We start from the raw sequence: 20,671 nt of genomic DNA, 5'->3' as shown, positions 1-20,671 counted from the left end.
AACCAACCTGATTGCCTTCTATGATGAGATAACTGGCTCTATGGATATGGAGAAAGTGGTGGATGTGATATACCTTGAGTTGAGCAAAGCTTTTGATACAGTCTCCTACAGTATTCTTGCCAGTAAGTTAAAGAAGTATGGATTGGATGAATGGGCTATAAGGTGAATAGAAAGCTGGCTAGATCGTCAGGCGCAACGGGTAGTGATCAATGACTCAATATCTAGTTGGGAGCCAGTATCAATTGGAGTGCCCCAGGAGTCGGTCCTGAGGCCGGTTTTGTTCAACATCTTCATTAATGATCTGGATGATGGGATTAATTGTACCCTCAGCAAGTTCATGGATGACACTAAACTGGGGGCGGGGGTAGATATACTGGAGGGTAGGGATACGGTCCAGAGTGACCTAGAAAAATTGGAGGATTGAGCCAAAAGAAATCTGATGAGGTTCAACAAGGACAAGTGCAGAGTCCTGAACTTAGAATGGAAGAATCCTGTGCAGTGCTAACAGGCTGGGGATCGACTGGCTGCAGAAAAGGGCCTGGAGATTACAGTGGATGAGAAGCTGGATAAGAGTCAACAGTGTGCCCTTGTGGTCAAGAAGGCTAACACCATATTGGGCTGCATTAGTAGGAGCATTGCCAGGAGATCAATGGAGGTGACCATTCCCCTCTATTCAGCAGTGGTGAGGCCACATCTGGAATACTGCATCCAGTTTTGGGCCCACTACTACAGAAAGGATGTGGATGAATTGGAGAAAGTCCAGCAGAGGGCAATGAAAATGATTAGGGGGCTGGGGCACATGATTTACGAGGAGAGGCTGAGGGAACTGGGATTGTTTAGTCTGCAGAAGAGAAGAATGAGGGGGGATTTGATAGCTGCTTTCAACTACCTGAAAGGGGGTTCCAAAGAGGGTGGATCTAGACTGTTCTCAGTAGTAGCTGATGACAGAACAAGGAGTAATGGTCTCAAGTTGCAGGGCGGGAGGTCTAGGTTAGATATTAGGAAAAACTATTTCATTAAGAGCATGGTGAAGCACTGGAACGGGTTACCTAGGGAGGTGGTGAAATCTCCATCCTTAGAGATTTTTAAGGCCCAGCTTGACAAAGCCCTGGCTGGGATGATTTAGTTGGGGTTGGTCCTGCTTTCAGCAGAGGGTTGGACTACATGACCTCCTGAGGTCTCTTCCAACCATAATCTTCTATGACTCCATGATTCTATGTTTAATGATTTCTAAAGCATTCAAAAAACATGTCCAAGTCAGTCATTCTGAGCAGTTCAAGTATTAAAATAAAGTAGATTCTCTTGATCTACTGTAATTTTGATATATGAGTGAACTGTTTTTTTTAATTTTTGTTACAAAAACAAGTACAGTTATTTTGAATCTCAACCTCCATTTAGTTTTACATCTGAAATACAACAATCTGAGGAATCCACATGTGTCAGCCATTTAGTATCAGTATCCATGGTGCTACTATCATGATGTAGCATGGCAGGCATTGTGGTACATATGGTATCTAAGAGATGTTCCAGAAACAGGGCAATGAAGCAACTGATATGATATGCTGTGCATCAGGCTTACAGAGAGAACAAGAAACCTGCCATGTGTTAAGGCTATTCTTATTTTCTAGCGCAACTACCCATACCAGTGAAATAAATTAGGTTCCAAACAATGGCATAGAGAGGAGGGAGAAAATGTTAAAGATAAAAAGCTGATATGTTTCGAGCAAAGCCTGGGAACTGTGAGGCAAAGGGCACACAAATTCTGTAGCTAAGTGTTTGAATTCTGTGGCACTGTGCTGTGGCCGTGGCAACTTCATTTACAATTAGAAAATTGAGGTTTTAATGAGCTAGCTATGCAAATGAATAATACAGTCAGTACACTAGCCCCATTCCATTTATTTTTATATTAATTTCAGTTTAACATGTAGTGTCCCAACATTTTCAATCTGTGGCTGGTGATCGTACTGACAACGTTTAACTGAATCATAAAAATCATCATGGGGTTAGCTGGAGCTTGTGGCAGCCGGGCAAAGGTGTGACATAAGTTGCATATTTCTGCTAAAATGCTCAGGAATAAAAGAGTTAACAATTGTTGCTATTTAACTTAAGATTTCAGAGTTCAAAAAAACATAAAGATGAATAGGGCAGCTCACACCCCTCAGAGCTAGTGTTTTAGGCTGTCTGAAGATTTGGGAAAACGTCAATCTATTGATTTGCACTTGCTTCACATTTTCAAGCCTATGTTCACAGTTATGAGGCCAGAAACACAACTTCAAAACAGAAAGAAAATATTTTATTCTGGAACATATATCTGTAGGTTTTAAGGCTAGAAGGGACCACTGTGATCATCCATTCTGACCTCCTTATAACACAGCAATACAATTTCCCTGTATTTTATTCCTGCCTCAAGTCCAATAGTGGTGCATGAATTAAAGCAGTGGCGGCCAGTATGTCCCTTGGCCCGCGCCGCTTCCAGCAGCTCCCAGTGGCCTGGAGCAGCGAACCGCAGCCACTGGGAGCCGCGATCAGCCGAACATGCGGACGCGGCAGGTAAACAAACCAGCCCGGCCCGCCAGGGGCTTTCCCTGCACAAGCAGCAGAACAAGTTTGGGAACCACTGAACTAAAGCATATCTTCTAGAAAAAAAATCTAATCCTGATTTCAAATATCCAGTTATGGGAATCCCTCACAACCCTTGATTTTTTTAAAAAAAGTGCCTTCTTTCTAGTCTGAATTTATTTAATTTCAACTTCCAGTCACTGGTTCTTGTTACTCCTTTGTCTGATAGATTGAGAAGCCCCTGTCACAGTTCCAGGGTTAACTGAACTGCTGCTGCCTCTGGGATCTGCTCAAGGGCTCCCCTGTAGGTCTCATACCTCCAGCCATCACCTCTCTGTGAGTGGGGACCTTCTTCCCTCTTCCTCCAGACTAGGGATTTAGGTTTGCTGCCCCCCTTGTAATTCACTATGATTATCCCAGCAGCCTGACCTTAGTCTATTGCCCGCTGTTCTGCTCGTCCAGTGACCAGCCAGTTTTCAGACAACAGTACATTTATTTACGAAAAAATAATTACAGAGAAAATATATCATAAACAGGAAACAGTCTACACACATAGTCGCTTACCAAGTGTTACCCATCTTCCGCTCGGAGACCCTGGTAAGTTGAAAGTCCTTTAAAACCTTCCAGCAGGGTTTTCCCTCTGGGTTACAAATTCATGTCAATTTAAGGATCTAAATGAGAGGCACTCAGACAGTTAAGAGTGAGCCTTTATACACAAAGCTCTTTCTTTGACTCATGGACCTGTTGACTGTGGTCTGAAACAGAATATGCAATTACCCTCAGGGAGTGACAATTTTTTGGAGTTGTTTCCCTGTCCTGAGATTTGCAGTAATTACACCCCACTGACTTTAATGCCTGGAGGAGGCTTGGTAACTCTCCTCCATAGAGCTAGAATACAATTCCTAGCTCACAAATGTTTATAAATATTCCCTGTGACAGAGTCTGACACATATCAGTATAAGTTTTTTGAAGTTTCCATGCTTCCCAGGTTTCACATTTGGTACACACACACCTTTATCAAATTTCTTTTCCTCTTGTAACTACTCACAGATGCTGAAAATTCATCCTTTAACCTTCTCTTTGTTATGTTAAATACAGTGACCTCCTTGAGTCTTTTATTGAAAGGCAGGTTTTCCAATTAAATCATTCTGTTGGTTCTTCTCTACACCCTCCCTAATTTTTCAGCATCCTTCTTGAAAGTAAGGACACCAGAACTGGACATGGTGGTTTCATCAGCAGTCGCAATGTCGCAGCGTCAAATACAGAGGTAATTTAACATCTCACTCTATAATTCTGTAACAACCAATATATTCTGTGGGTGAAATTCTGGCTTTATTGGAAGCAATGGCAAAACTTCCACTGACTCCAACAGGGCCAGGTTTTCACCCTATGTCAAATTCTGATGCTGCAGAATCAAGTAATTCACAGGACCATATTATGAGCTAGAAACACTGGACACAAAATGTATATGTGTTTTATATTTATGTATATGTATATGGGGTTTATTTGTATACTATATATCACCTATTGTTAACTCTCTGCTGCATGGCCCTGGTAGCAGTTATTTTAAAAAAAATACATTCATTTTATGTTTCAAATTTCCCTTTGATTTTAGAATTTTAGGTTGGTTTTAGGTTGCATACAATACTTAAACAGTGGGATATGTTGAAGTAAGATGTTTTAGATTACAGGAGGACTTCATCACACATGTGGAAATATATTACCAGGATGCAGAGTAAAATATCTTTCTATTAGATATTAGTGACCAGCTAACATCGGTGCCAAAATCAGCACTCCAAAGAAAAAAAGATTCAGAAGCAATTCCATTTTAAAAGAAAATGTGTAAACAGTACAATATACCTTGTCAGATAAACTCTGCAAAGCCTCATTCCAATAGAGCAGGGCACAAGAAGTTAAAAAAAAAGTATGATTCAAAGGTCAATTTTTACAGATATTCCTGTTCTTATGTGCAGTTCATAAAAATGATTTAAATTAAAATTTTTGGTAAGTTTAAAAATTAAAACATATCTAGGCCTTTGGTTTGCTTACCACACGTTAAGCAATATTGCCACATTTGGCACATTGACATGCACCTTTATTTTGTTACCATTTATTGGCCTCTTTTTCTAAGGGCAGAAACAGACTTCTCTTTTAGATTGTAATTCAAGGATACAGGAGTGATAGAGGATGCATTGTGAAACAGAAAAGGGCAAATAAGTTACACTTCATAAGAGAGAGGTAGTTCATTATTGAGAAGGATGAATGACTAAGGTCATGTAGTTTACATATGTTTTACAAGCAGGCTTACTAGGTTTCAGAATAACAGCCGTGTTAGTCTGTATTCGCAAAAAAGGAGTACTTGTGTCACCTTAGAGACTAACCAATTTATTTGAGCATGAGCTTCCGTGAGCTACAGCTGACTTCAGAATCTGAAGAGCAATGAGACTGCAGTATGGGGCATTCAATGCTAATAGTTTCCTAAACTTACAGGGACCCTTGCTAAAGAAATATGGTCCAAAAACTTTTAAAATACAATTTTGATGGGAAAATGCATTTAGTAATATAGTGTAGACTTTGTTCACAGAAATAATTATACATGTTTAAGAAAGAAATTGGGCTCATCATTAATTCTTGTGAATTGCCAGTCCTGGAAGGTGCTGGGCACCTTCGATGAGATGATGGAAGCCTTCAACTCTCAAAGAAATCAGTGGTAACTATGGTAACTAAGCACCCTGCAAAAGGTGTTCAGCACTTGACCCCCAGAAAAGGGCATTTTCCCTCCTGTGAAAATTTAGAATTTTGGGGAAAAAAAGTCATCCCAAATCAAGAGAAAAAGTCAAATATTCAACATTTTTCACAGGAGGAAAAATTGTGAAAACTTCTATTTCAGGAGAACTGAAGTGAAATACTTCAGCTTTCAGGACAGACTGCCTCCCTGCCTAGTTTTGCATCAAAATTTTCAACAGAATCAACACCTTCCCACAGAATGATTCAGTTCCCTCAAATCTGTATTTTTTGACTGAATAGTGTTCTGTCAGAAAATTTTCAAGCTGCTATACTCACTACCCTTTAGGAACAGAACCTTATTTTTCAAAACTGATCACCAATATCAAGAGGTAAAAAGGGAAAACATTACATTGTGGAAGAGAAGTGGTGACTGCAGGAGACAGCTTAAGTCTGTCTAGAATTACAGTTCTTCATTACACCATCCTTTCCAGGCCCCCCGTAGAGTAAAACATTTAAATGCACACATTCCAAGTCAATGGGCCTGGCTGACCCAAAGTTCACAGAAGTCAAAGGAAGGAATCCCATTGAATACAATGGACTTCGGATCAGGCCATTGCTGAACAGAGATGGGATAACTAATGTGATTAAAATTAAATGTGTGTATAAGTGTTTTCCTGAACTGGGGCCCAGATCTCTGCAGAAATCACTGGCCTCATAGGATAAAGAAAAAAGCATACAGTATATAATCCCCTTGACACCTCTGCAGGTTCAAACTCAGAACGTATGGGGTGAGGTCCTGGGTCTTTCTGCCAATGTGGGTCTCTCCGATGAACTCATGACTCCCCCCACTGGTGATATGGATTAGTCGAACTGCTACCGTAATAGTGGCACCTCCTAGGAAATAATGGATGATCCATCCTAACTATGAATACTGTACTCCCTTCATAAATAAGTATAAATTACCAAGCACTTCAATAAACTTTATATAAACAATAGCAACTATAAACACAAAAAATGCAAGGAACAAGTTATATTAAATAAATATATATTAATATGGCTAGATTTGTAAAATATATAAACAGGTATCCATAGAGGACACCATAAAACTCTTCTTTTTTTGTCTTTTTTAGTCACTTAACACAACCACTCAAAGTCTCCCTGATTTTAGTTGTTAAGTCATCCTGTGATGTTGCACTCCATATGTTTATGGAAATATGCTTATGAGTGTGAATATAATGTAACTAAAATATGCTTTATGCAAAAGGTCTCTTGTAAGGTATCATTACAAAGCTTATAATGACAGGTTTCAGAGTAGCAGCCATGTTAGTCTGTATCCGCAAAAAGAAAAGGAGTACTTGTGGCACCTTAGAGACTAACAAATTTATTTGAGCATATAGTAAGCTTATAATCTACTGAGCGTGTTCACCCTATTTGTATGAATGTATCATTCTTGTATCTGAAGCTAGAAATATGAAGTGTTACTCTGAAGTCCTATTGTAACTATGCAAAGTGTGGGCCATTAATGGTGGCTTGGAATCTTGATGGCTCCCATTAACTAGGACAATTGGTTATAAATGGCTCTGTTTACTTGTAAGCCTTCCTGTATATGTGTGTGCCAGACAGTGGGTAATGAAGTCTCACAGGACATGTGAACATGTCACACGATACTGGAATCCATCTTAAACCTGGTGCTTTTCCATGTCGAAGGGAGGATGGGAACCCAGAGAGAGACAAAGGATTGCCACCTTGTGACAAAAATAGAAAAGGGGGTGGAACAGAACAAAGTGGGCTGCAGTCATGAGAAATTCCCTAGTTACCACCTGAGCTGGAACTAACAAGAACTGCACCAGGGGAAAGGATTGTGCCCAGATTAAGAAGGAGTCTAGTCTGTGAAAGAAGCTTATCGGAACATCTCTGAGGGTGAGATTTATCTGTATTCAGTTTCTTAATGTATTAGGCTTAGACTTGCGTGTTTTGTTTTATTTTGCTTGGTAACTTACTTTGTTCTGTTATTACTTGAAACCACTTAAATCCTACTTTTTATACTTAATAAAGTCACTTTTGTTTATTAATTAACTCAGAGTAAGTGATTTATACCTGGGGTAGCAAACAGCTCTGCGTATCTCTCTATCAGTGTTACAGAGGGCGGACAATTTATGAGTTTCCCCTGTATAAGCTTTATTTATACAGAGTAAAATGGATTTATTTGGGGTTTGGATCCCATTAGGAGCTGGGTGTCTGGGTGCTGGAGAAAGGAATACTTGCTGAGTGGTTTTCAGTTAAAGCCTGCAGCTCTGGGGGCGTGGACCAGACCTGTTGCAGCAGACTAGTGTGTCTGGCTAAGGCAGGGTTCTGGAGTTCCAAGCCATCAGGGAAAACAGGCTCAGCACATCAGGTGACAGTCCCAAGGGGGTCTCTGTGACCGAACCCATCACACATCCTCTAACATGTCAGTCCCAAGTGCAGGTACCTATTTGTGGTGCAACTCTAGATACTACAGGCACTATGGTCTGATGTGTATTTTGATTGTGATATCGGATGATCTGCAAATATCAGAAATAGCTTTTCAGCTCTAACCCCTCCTCACACTGGGTGACAAGATTACTTATAAGCTTTCTGCTTTTTTTCCTGCTAGGCTGTGGCAGCTGTGGGGCAACTTTAAAAAAATCAGTCAATCTTCTGAGGGGAGATGGATGCTCCTTTCCTCTCTGGCTCTCTTCACCTCTTCCCCCCCCCCCTTTCTTTTCCTTTTCAACTGACACCCCAGAAGGAGGAGCTACCTCCTCTCTCCCAGGCACCTGTTCTCTGGGTAAAGAACTGGTCAGAGCTCCACTCTTTCAGGATATCTGGGATTGCTACTTTATTTCCTTCCCTTGAGCTTCCTCTTGGTTTAAGGGACGGTTGCCTGGCAACAGGGTAGTAACCCTTCTGGGATGCAATCTTCAACCCTGGCTGGTCCCAGGTAAATTTCATGGGCCTCCTTATGGTATGGGAGTTGAGAGGTGGGGGTTACAAGTATATTCCAGATTTACTTCAGTAGTCTATCCCAGTATACTATAGTATATGAAGCTACTGGCATTTCCTGTCTATATTAGACAACTCAAAGAAAGCACTCTTGAATGCATGTTCCACATGCTCATATAATACATAAATAAAAAGGTCTACCATTTAGCACTCAATCATTATTTAGATCTTTTAAATTGTTCATGCTCATAATAGTAATAGTGGAATCTGCCTGCATAAATTAGTTTATGAAGAATATTTATTTTGAGAAGAATATATTTCCTTGATTAAAGAAAATAATCCTTAAAAAATTACTAACTGATTTTTTTGCTAAAATACTATCCAGTGGCTTGTAAAAACAATCTGAACTCAGTCCAGATATTTATACATTGCAAAACAATCAGCAATTTTTCAACAATGGAGGAAATATGTTTGTTGATTGAATTACTAATTAGCTATCAGGAAATGATGAGAACAGATTTTCAAACCCATTGTCAAGCCAGTTCCTAGGATAGCTAATTCAGCAGGTTCTAATTTACTGCTAAAGGAGGACACAACCTTACAAATACTTTCTAGTAAAAGTAATGCTCAGTACTGAGTAAAATTCAGTCCTGAACAGGGGGCCAGCAGAGGAATGTGTTCTACTCTACTGTGAGTAGTGCCATGCAGACTTCAATGGAACTACTTACAGTAGAGATTAAGATGTCCTGTTTTTCAGTCAATGTCGGGGGCTCAATTCCTGACTATCACAAACTTCTTGTGTAACCGTGGCAAGTCACTAAATATCTCTGTTCCTCAATTCCCCATCTGTAATATGGAGGTCATAATAAATCTAGTATGGGTATTATATAGGGATAATAATATTGTCTGCCTTGTCTTTTTAGATTACAAATTCTTTGGAGAAGAGACTGTCTCTTAGCATATGTGTGTACAATATCCAGCAAAATGATATCCGAATAATAAGATGAAGCAGCATCAGAAGGAAGCATTTGTAGGATCAAGCCCTAAGGGTTTGATTCTGCCTTAGGATATACTTCCCAAACTCTCATGCATAGGACATTTGTGCCTTCTATGGCAGGCTTTAAGGCAGAAAATCAAGATACACACTTTAGGTAATCTGGGAGGATGGAAAACCCTTTCTCAGTTATGGTATAAGGAATAGATCTTATTACTGACCTGGAAGAAACGTGTTCCAAAAAAGGTTAACTTTCAATATAGAAAATGACGAAGACACTGCACATTACAGACACTAATAAAAGACAGAAAAATACACTGGAAAGATCTGCTGTTTTTTTTCTCTATCAATCTAACTAGCATATTAGATGCTTATATTATACAGAGCGTCATTTAACTGGCCTTCAGATTATCCCCTCATTACTGCATGTTATAACAGAAGCACAGTTTCCAATAAAACAATACCAAGCCAAAAGCTTACAAATCATTACATCAGTGTTGAAGGTTAAAAGGACAATGTATACTTTAGTTCTTTCTTCAGTACAGTGAATAGAGCTTGACAGCTTCATTAATATCTGTGCATTAGTGTTATCTGATTAGATCCTGTACAGGCTCCATTCATCTTGTCTTTTTTTATTTTCCCTTTCTTTTTTGGGGATAGGGATTTTGTCCTATCTGAAGGAAATTACAAAACAAGTCACCCATAGCACAGAAGCTGGATATGCAGTTATCCTTCACAGTAAGCCCATTTTTGTAATGCTCATTTTTTACTGTATGGTAACTTTGTAATAATGTATTTTACAGAGATGGAAATCCCATTTTTAAGCCCAGTTGAGGTCTCATATTGAAAACCATAGTACATCAAACAAATGCACATTGAGTCTCAAAGGAACCAAGAAAGGCTCAAGTTCTTACATTGTAAACTCTGATACAGAATTGAAAGCAAATTTTCTAGCTGGAAAAAATGGAATGTTAACACTCAAAGGCTCACTCATAAAAGCCCTCTTTTTATAATTGCCAATATTACTTTTAGCAGCCAGCTCAGGTTTTAAAATAATCTCTTAACAGCAATACACACACACACACACACAATATATATATACACACACACACACACACACACACATATATATATATATATATATATATATATATATATATATAATTATACATATAAACTACTTTGCATTACTTGTTTTCAATTTTTTTCATCTAACATTCAAATTGGGTGGTGATATTGGTGATGGGGTGGGGGGGTGTATGAGAGGAAAATGAAGACAAACTCAACAGCAGCCCTACAAAGTGAATCTTGCTTCTTGATACTTGTTACTAGACAAAAATCAAGTATGACCATCTTCCAACTGCTTTTCAGGATTTCTCACTGCAGTAAAGGTCTGTTCTGAAGTTCACTGAAGTCATTCCATTGACTTCAAAGTGCTTTGGATCAAGCTCTATCAAGCTCTATCAAGCTTTATTATATATCCTATTTAAATGAAATAAAATAAAATATGCACAACCTACCTACTACTACCATTACCACTTTAAAACCTTTGTATTTCTGGGGAAGACAAACTTTTAGATGGAGTGAGATGGGATGGATATAAGAGACTTTGTTATCTATCAAGTGCCTTGTACGATCATTTTCTTAATGTATTGTGTTATGGGGTGATGTTTTTCTGACTGTAAGATTAACTGTTGCCTACAACATGGGTACAGACGCTCTTTTATACATTAAATTAAAAAACAAGTAAATAAAACTGAAATCAGTACACATGATTCTCTTCTCCACCCATTACCCTTAGGTGTAAATGCTTATGGCCTGTGCAAAATTGTATGTATGCTTTTTTCACATAGAAAGAGAAGCATGTTCAAAACATCTGATGTTCTGATGTGTGTACACCAGTGAGGATTGTGTAAACGGCCAGTGCAAATTTGTTTTGCAATTGTCCAAGCACAATTCTGTACAGACACTTTGAAAAAGTAAGTTTCCTTTATTGTGATTGGAGGTAATAATTGATCAAACCATGATTCCACTTCCAAAAATTCTATTTCAACTCCAGAGCTTCTTCTGGAGAGAAGAATGAGACATAATTTCTACATGTCATAAATATAAAGGGAAGGGTAAACCCCTTTGAAATCCCTCCTGGCCAGGGGAAAGCTCCTCTCACCTGTAAAGGGTTAAGAAGCTAAAGGTAACCTCGCTGGCACCTGACCAAAATGACCAATGAGGAGACAAGATACTTTCAAAAGCTGGGAGGAGGGAGAGAAACAAAGGGTCTGTGTCAGTCTGTATGCTGGTCTTTGCCAGGGATAGACCAGGAATGGAGTCTTAGAACTTTTAGTAATTAATCTAGCTAGGTATGTGTTAGATTATGATTTCTTTAAATGGCTGAGAAAAGAATTGTGCTGAATAGAATAACTATTTCTGTGTGTGTATCTTTTTTGTAACTTAAGGTTTTGCCTAGAGGGGTTCTCTATGTTTTTGAATCTAATTACCCTGTAAGATATCTACCATCCTGATTTTACAGGGGGGATTTCTTTATTTCTATTTACTTCTATTTTCTATTAAAAGTCTTCTTGTAAAAAACTGAATGCTTTTTCATTGTTCTCAGATCCAAGGGTTTGGGTCTGTGGTCACCTATGCAAATTGGTGAGGCTTTTTATCCAACATTTCCCAGGAAAGGGGGGGTGCAAGTGTTGGGAGGATTGTTCATTGTCTTAAGATCCAAGGGTCTGGGTCTGTAGTCACCTAGGCAAATTGGTGAGGCTTTTTACCAAACCTTGTCCAGGAAGTGGGGTGCAGGGTTTTGGGAAGTATTTTGGGGGGAAGGACGCGTCCAAACAGCTCTTCCCCAGTAACCAGTATTAGTTTGGTGGTGGTAGCGGCTAGTCCAAGGACAACGGGTGGAATATTTTGTACCTTGGGGAAGTTTTGACCTAAGCTGGTAAAGATAAGCTTAGGAGGTTTTTCATGCAGGTCCCCACATCTGTACCCTAGAGTTCAGAGTGGGGGAGGAACCTTGACACTACAATTACTTTATCAGTAGGAAAATTACTATTCCCTTCAAAATGCTGCTAACTAGAGTGTGTATGTAATTTATATGGGTCCTTACTAAATAAAATATTAATAGTTAAACATGAATAAAGCTCATTCAAGAACACCAAAATCGAACAATAGAAAGAGCAGTCATAGGGCAGATCTACACTACAGGGTTAAGTCAACTTAAGTTATGGAACTCCAGCTATGTTACTCTTGTAGCTGGAGTCAACGTATCTTAGGTCAACTTATTGCGGTGTCTACACCACGCTAGGTCGACAGGAGAAACTCTCCCATCAACTTACCTTATGCTTTTCATTCCGATGGAGTACCGGAGTAGATAGGAGAGCGATTAGTGGTCGATTTAGCGGGTCTTCATTAGACCCACTAAATTGACCGCTGGTGGATCAATCGCCATGGGTCAATCCCCAGATAAGTGGAGACAAGCCCATAGTCATGCTCCCTTTGTCCATTGTGCAACTGCTACAATCATGTCCCCTCCATTTCCCTTCAGCTCACTCTTTCAGCAAATAAAACCCACAATGTCAACAGAGTCATATCCCTTTTGAAAAAAATAAAGTGAATTTTAAGCCTTCATATTTTTAAAAGACAACAAAAAGGTTAGGGAGACCAACACAGAGAATGATAGGCAAAGTTTTAAAACTTCATGCACGACTGGTAAGTACAGCTGGCACTTTTTCTTGTGAGTGGTGACTCCGTGCCATACACATCTATAGATTTTAAACTTTAAAAAGGTTTCCTATCAATCATAGTTCTGATAATGCTCCTCATGCCTCACCGTCTTTAAAATGAAAAAGAGTATTTGTGGCACCTTAGAGACTATCAAAAAACATAAAGCTTATGCTCAAATGAATTTGTTAGTCTGCCACAAGTACTCTTTTTCTTTTTGCGGATACAGACTAACACGGCTGCTTCTGCAAAACCATCTTTAAAATATGTACCCTCGCAACAGCCCTGTGAGGAAAGGAAAAGCTATCATCCCCATTTCAGAGATGGAGAACTGAAGCACATAGAGACCAAGGATAAACATTTCAAAAGCACCTAAGGGAGTTAGGTACTTACATTCCATTTTCAAAAATGATGTAGGCCAGATGTTTAAAGAAATTTAGGTCCCTAATGATGCATATAGGTGCCTATCAGGGTTTACAAAACACCTAAGTAGGTGAATTGCCTAACTCTCATTGATTTTACTTAGCTATTCACTAAGGGTAACAAAAACAGACCCTGAGGCTAGAGGACACATAGAGAAGCAAAAAACCGCTCCTTCCATTTGCAGCAGCCAGGGGAGTAGTGAAGAGTTAGTCATGCAACTATGCCCTTACAAAGGTCAGGAAGGCAGTTTTGTGCTAGAAGAGAAAATAAAACTAGCATACCTTTTTCTCCCTTCCAGCAGCCAGAAGAATTGTTTGGTTTGGTTTGGTGAGGGAGAGGGGGAATCATGGTGGAGAGAGGAAGGGGCTCCAAACTGATTAGGTAACTACTAGTCAGGAGTTGCTATGAAAGATGTACACTCTGAGCAGGTTGCAAGGACAGCACCCTGCTACTAGTCCTAACACTTTCCATTCTTCCAGTGGCTGGGGATAGGTATGGGCTGGGTTTTGCATGAGGCCATTGCCTCTGGGATGTTGGTAGTGAGTCCTCATTCACTCATTATTTGTACTTGCTTCTGACCAGTAGGTTTTGTCTTCTGACTCACACATATCTGGTAAATTTTTCAATCCTGATTTCAGGCAGTAAATGAAAACTGACATGCTAGGAACAATGTATCAGTTTATTGGTATGTGTGTTTCTATATATAAGCAGGATAAAATGTTTCCGCATACACACAGTGCATGCATTGTTAGGTAAGGAGCAGATTAGTAATTCAAATGCATAATATGTGTCATGTGATATAGAAGGGACTTAATTTGCTGGTTGGTTGGGTTTTTTAAAATGCCAATTGCAACGTAAATGGCTCATTTCTATAATTATTATTATTTACTAGATTAAACTTGGTGAATAGAAAAACTCCCATTGATTTCAATGTTCCAAGATTTCATCCACTATTATTATTTAATCCCCAACAGAGTGCTCTGCTTTGTGGAAGACATGGCTCTTATCCCAAGGAACGATCTCCAAAATCAAAAGAAAATAAAAACAATTAATTTATGTGGCATGAGCTTGAAACAAATTTAAATATTGAATGCTTCTCCTGTTCATCCAGTCGTGGTGTCCAATCCTAGTTTGCCTGGCATGGAGTCGGGTAAGGCATCACACACACATGCACACAATCAAAAGATGGATCTTGTTCCCAGCTCTTCCATTAACTGAGGGGGTAGGGAAGGGTGTCCTTCCAAAACTTTCTGGGAAAGAAGAGCCCCAGAGTCTCTACTGGTCTATATGAAAGACTTCTACATTGTCCTGCATGCATAGCAATGGTGCCTAATATATCACTGGCCAAATCCTGCTCTTTATTGTCTTGCGAGGGAAGAGTGGGAAGATGATGTATTGAGCCTCTCTTCCCTTTGCCCAGTTCCCCCTAATGCTCAGGGGAATGTAAGTAGAGGGCAAAGCTACTGTCACAACAAATATTGCCTCAAATGGGGCCTCAACTAACAGCTATGAAATGTGACTAGGAGTCCAGTCAGTTACTGTGCACTGTCTCAGGCACTAGGCAGCAGCAGTAAAGCATTCTCAACACCATGTCCTCCCAGGTCCTGTCATGGCAGCATGAACCATGAGAACAGAAGATCCACTTTTCTCCCCAATGCATCTCCCACCATTAAAAGATTTCATCTAAAATCAGCCTACATGGAGCCCCCACTTATACCTGTGCAACTCCACTGAATTGAGTAGGAATGAAAAGGTGTAAGTGAGGGCAGAATATACCCCATGAAGTTTAGATTACAGCTACAAAGGCTACAACTCCTTGTTTTGGAACGTGTGCCCCTAAGATGCAGAGAAGAGATGTGTTGAAATATGCATGGGAGGAAAACAACTTTCTAACACCCTCTCAAAACTCATACTTCAATCTCAACCTCAGCAAAGACAATACCCATATTAAATGGGCAAGATCTATTAGATACAAATAATCTCACTGAATACACAACTATAAATTAGCTTCTGAGTCTTAATATCAGCATCCCAGTGTCTGGCCCTTTCCAAACATCCGTCCACATCTTTCCTTAATAGATTATTTTATTACACACTATTTACATCTTTTGCTGACTTGGGTAGTTTCTTTCATTTTCCCACTCAGTCTTAATGTACACAAGTTCTGCTTTATTTGCTAATATCCCTAAATCTCATTTCTTTCTATAACATTGATATCCTATTTTTAGGAAATCTCATCTTCATTTGTTTTAACTAATGATTCTATAAGGTCTGTGTATGATTAAGCAAAACCTAGACCTTTAGCAATGGGACCAAAATTTTAATTATCTCTAAATTTGTGCCCTACTAAAGCCAGAAAGTAAAATCATAATTTCTATGTGAAAATCAAGTAGCAGGAAGTCAAATATTAAACAGAGAGCCAAGTGTGTTCCTGTATTTACTTCATTATCATGCACATTGTGTAAAGAGTTGTCACTTTGGATGGGCTATCACCAGCAGGAGAGTGAATTTGTGTGGGGGGGTGGAGGGTGAGAAAACCTGGATTTGTGCTGGAAATGGCCTAACCTGAAGATTACTTTAGATAAGCTATTACCAGCAGGACAGTGGGGTGGGAGGAGGTATTGTTTCATATTCTCTGTGTATATATAAAGTCTGCTGCAGTTTCCACGGTATGCATCTGATGAAGTGAGCTGTAGCTCACGAAAGCTCATGCTCAAATAAATTGGTTAGTCTCTAAGGTGCCACAAGTACTCCTTTTCTTTTTGTATTTATTCTGACAGCAAGTGGTCCCTTGCATGCCCATTTGCCTGGTTTGCACAAATGACTATAGTAACTATGTGCAAAAGCCAAGGTGCACAGTTACACATGCATTTTTGTACATTGAACACAAGCCTCCCTATTCAGAAGTGTTTCCCATGACATCTAATTGTTTGATGTATGTGCACAAATGACATCTGCACACACAAACACATTATGCATTAAATTATGGGCAAACAAATTTGAGGCTGGGTTGAGGCTTCTTTGAAATTTTGTTCCTCAATTTCTACTCTGATTTTTGGGAAGAAGGCAATGAATTACAGACCCTTGTGTAGAATACTTCCTGCAGTTGGTAGCACAGCATTGCTGTTAGGTAAGTTCCAAGTTACAGACTTACACTCATTCCCTTAAACTTTTATGCAGAGCTCAGTCATGTTACCATGCAGTGACACCGTCTGGCTGATTCAGTTGTCAGCTAGCATGTTCGACATTATAGTTGAAATCCACTCCACCTGCATACAGTACCCATAATTGAATTCTGTGTAAGTGGACTGCAGAGAAAGGGGAATTGGGAAATGAAATCCTTGCCCCAAGCCTGGAATCAGTCCTGGAGTCTTCCACTGCCAATCCCCGTCCCCCTCACTCAATGTTGTTTGCAATGAGATATGCAAGCATAACAAGGAGGCTCTTTCGACTGTGCACAGGCATCCCTACATACCCACCTCACACTGAGTTCCCTCGTGCAACTCCAGTGTGGAGCTTATGTACTGTGGAGGGTCTTGAGCTTGCCCTATGCTGCAAGGGTAGATTTTAGAGTCCAAGAGGTAGATTTTAGAGTCCGGATGAGGCCAGGCTGCTAAAAGGAGGAAAATGGATGGGATGCTGGAAAATGGATAAAAGATTACCGTATTTCTGAGGCACTATTTTTTGACCCAACAAAGGTTTCAAAACGGTTAACAGAATGGAGTAGTAGAGTGAGTCAAAATTTGGCTTTTTAATGTGGTTCACCAGGCATTTCATGAAGCACTTTTCAGACCAAATTTTCAGCACTGAAAAGGACAGGTCAAAACCCAACAATAAATATAACAATGACAACAGAGATAATAATAATAATTAATAATAAATGGCAGTTATTTACCCCACTCCGTACAACACTGAAATCGAGATTCTCTGAGTCCAAGTTTCATGCCTACAGGCTCATAGCAAAATTAAAACATATGCATCAGCTTCTGACTTGGATCATCAGAGACCCCAGACTGATTCAATATTGTTCAGTGTGACACTGACAAATGTTCTCCCTCTAGGACAGGCATAAATCTTCCAGAGCTGTACTTGGAGACATTAAATGAGCAAGCTGAAGAAGCCACATTGAATTTGGCTGCTGAACAAAGAAAAGGCTAACTTTTCACTAGCTATATTTCAAATATGTGTTAAGTAGAAATCAGCACAGTATGCAAGAAGTATGCTTGATCGCTTCTGCCTTGAAAGAGGATATTTGAAAATCACGTTGCAGTATTAGGAACTGATTTTTTTGGGGAAGCTGAATATCCTCACATTGCTCTGACTTCAGGGGGGTTCAGCAGCTCTCAGGAGGTAGCCAGTACCTTCACAGGATCAGGCAGTACATTGCAATTGTATCATGAAGAAATCACCTCTTCAGCATATAAACAAACTGGAATTTCCCACAGAATGGAAATTCTGGATCCTACACAGCTCTAATTGTGAATTCAGGCCCCGAAAAATTATGAGAATGGCTGAAAAATCATGAGATTTTAAAAAATAATAAACTTGGGATCCGTTTTATTTGCCTTCTGGCTATTGAGTCTTAAGCGTGCCCTCAGGCAACCTTTTCTCTGCAATCTTGAGAGCTAGAAATCTACCAGTTAATAAATGAAAGCTGAAATTCTCAGATAATTCTATAGGTGCTGGGGCTTTAAAAAAACCCACCAAAGATCATTGGGCTCAGTACAAACGATATTCAGGCATTTTTTTAGAAAAACTGAAATCAAAATGAGATCTGCTAACATGACCCAGTAAAAGCAGGTGAGGATCCTCCCCATCTTAACCATACAGTCTCACCTTTATACCTACTACATTGGTCTTGCTCAACCACAAATAAAAAAAAAAAAGTGAATTTTACCTTCTGAATAGTAATGATTCCCTCCTGTGTATCTTTGTCAACAGAAATTTTGAAAACTCCGAGTCCATCACCATCCACAATCTTATATTCCATTTCAGCATTAGGGCCCACATCAGCATCTGCAGCTTTTATTTTGGCCACCACTGAAGCCACAGGCAAGGACTCTGGGACATTATACTGATATGATCCTGTAAAATTTAAAACAATCATTGAACCCGGGGTCATGACTTATATTAACTTTACAACTCTGTTGAAGGTACCACATAAAAGTCTTAGTTGAAAAATAGAACAATTGTTCTTTGAGGTGAAAGACAGTGGGTATCATTTCTCCATCCTCCACTCTCTCCCACCAGGTTTGTGGGATTGTTTAGACAGCATCTCTCTAAATTTAAAGAGTGAAGTAATGAGATGAACTGTTACTAAAAAGGTTCAAGAGAACAAGATTTTTTTTGGTATATTTCCTATAATATGAGAGGAATAAAATAAAAGCCAATAGAATGAGTATTAGTCCTAATTTTTATAACTGTAAATCTCAAGGAAGCCCTGCCCATACTTGACATGACTGGATCTTGAGATATACTCAGTTTCTGACCCTTTAATAAGTGCATCTCCCTCTCCCTTGAAAATTTCAACCTTGTAGTACAAGTAGAAAGTGATATACAATGCAGCTAGAAAAGATTTTGGAGTGTAGTGTGCAGCCAATACCATTCTCACCTCCAGAAATAGATTCACTGTTGTTCTATTAATACCACAAGCAATTGGAGGCAGGAAATCTAATTCTCCTTCTCTTTGGACATATTTGTTTTTCATATACACTTGAGAAGAGGCCAGATTGGGCATGAATACATTCTGCACATTATTCTAATTTCCCGTAGCAATGACTTTACAAGGAAGACCATTGGAAGAAAGAAAAGGGATGAGATAAAATGTAATTTATAAACAGGGTGCCTCAAATTTGGTAATATACTTGTTTCTTTCCTCTTCTTGCTTAAGTCAAGAGCCATTTTGGTCAACACAAGTAAATTGAGGGCAGATGGTTTTGTTTCTTCCAAGATTGATTTCTTATGAAACACTGAGTGTCTGCACAAGAAAAATCTTGCTGTATTTCCAAAGGAATGTGAAGTTTATGCAAGAAAGAAAAAAATATGCATCTTGAAATCCCAGAAGTAAACGCTGCACTATAAATCTTTTATCTTTCCTTTGACAGTGAAAGAGCAAAAGATATTAATACATGTACATAGTGTGCATCACTGTGTTTAAACTGATCTGAAAAATATTTATGTGTGGACTGGTAAACAAGATAGATTTTTCCAATGTAATAATACTAATACTATTAAAAATATAACCTAGCTGTGATATAACAATTTTTATCCAGAGATCTCAAAGCACTTTAAAGAGGAGATAAGTATGATAAGCTCCATTTTACAGACGGCATGTAATGTACAACATGCAGAACATTTAGAAAAGATAGCAACTGTCATAAAGTAACTTACTCCGTGGAAACCGTGGTGGATTATCATTGACATCGGTCAGGGTGACAGTTACAGATGTGGTCCCAGACAGTCCACCATTTTGTCCAACCATATCCTTTGCTTGAATAACAAGTAAATACTGGTCTTTGGCCTCCCTATCCATGTTCGGTAGGGCAGTCTTGATAATACCTGGAGACCAACAAAATACACATCATTGGTTGCATTTATTATTGGTAAATATATTGACATAAACATTATGTTTGCCTTAAAAGAATAGTGTTGTAATGAGATAAAAGGATGATTTGGACTAGTTTCTCCATATCTATAATATATTGTCAGGTACAATGGTGAAGGTACTTGTTATGTCGATATGGGACAGCATCAACAGCTATAGATGGGTCTTTCCTATTGTGAAATCAGTGATCAAGAAAAGTAGTTTACTCATAGAAAGCTTTTACATAGGCATCAGCCATGTAGTGTAAGCTCCTGCGGATTGTTTGAAGCTCGGTCTGAAATAACTACCTCTGGGTCAGTTTCCATGTCCATTCAATCCGTTGCATCTCTGCTGAGAGTGCCAAGAAGGGGGGTAATTAGTATAAATTTTGTCATGGTACTTTTTCACTGGGAACTGAACTGAACGGAACCCACAGACTCCTTTCAAAGTTTCCACCAATCACTGCTGTCAGAAGGCAACAATTTGCAACCGATGGTACCATAGGCTAGAGGCTTTCTGTGCCGTATGGTTTTACACTGCCACACGTCACTGTACGACGAGAGCCCTCTATGAGAAATCAATAGCAATATAAAAGTCCCGGGTGGATTTCATGGAGTTGCTGGCACTTGCACATCTTGTGGGTCCTCAGCCATCCGATCTCTCATACAGCTTCGTTTCCCCACGATTCGGGTGAT

General features: G+C 39.3%; 1 protein-coding gene across 1 annotated transcript in view; it reads right to left on the bottom strand.

Moving 5' to 3' along the window:
- Positions 1 to 20,671, bottom strand: part of CDH7 (cadherin 7) — a 90,384-nt gene that overhangs the window by 21,821 nt on the left and 47,892 nt on the right. The window contains exons 4-5 of the mRNA XM_077809072.1: positions 19,784 to 19,951; positions 18,291 to 18,478 (exon numbers count right to left, since the gene is read on the bottom strand). Of these exons, the coding sequence (XP_077665198.1) occupies positions 18,291 to 18,478; positions 19,784 to 19,951 (356 nt within the window). The remainder of the gene's footprint in view (positions 1 to 18,290; positions 18,479 to 19,783; positions 19,952 to 20,671) is intronic.

The sequence above is a fragment of the Eretmochelys imbricata genome, chromosome 2 (assembly GCF_965152235.1).
Source record: "Eretmochelys imbricata isolate rEreImb1 chromosome 2, rEreImb1.hap1, whole genome shotgun sequence".
NCBI classification, from domain to species: Eukaryota; Metazoa; Chordata; order Testudines; family Cheloniidae; genus Eretmochelys; species Eretmochelys imbricata.
The sequence above is the reverse complement of the archived record's forward strand: the minus strand, read 5'-3'. Positions and strand labels throughout refer to the sequence as shown.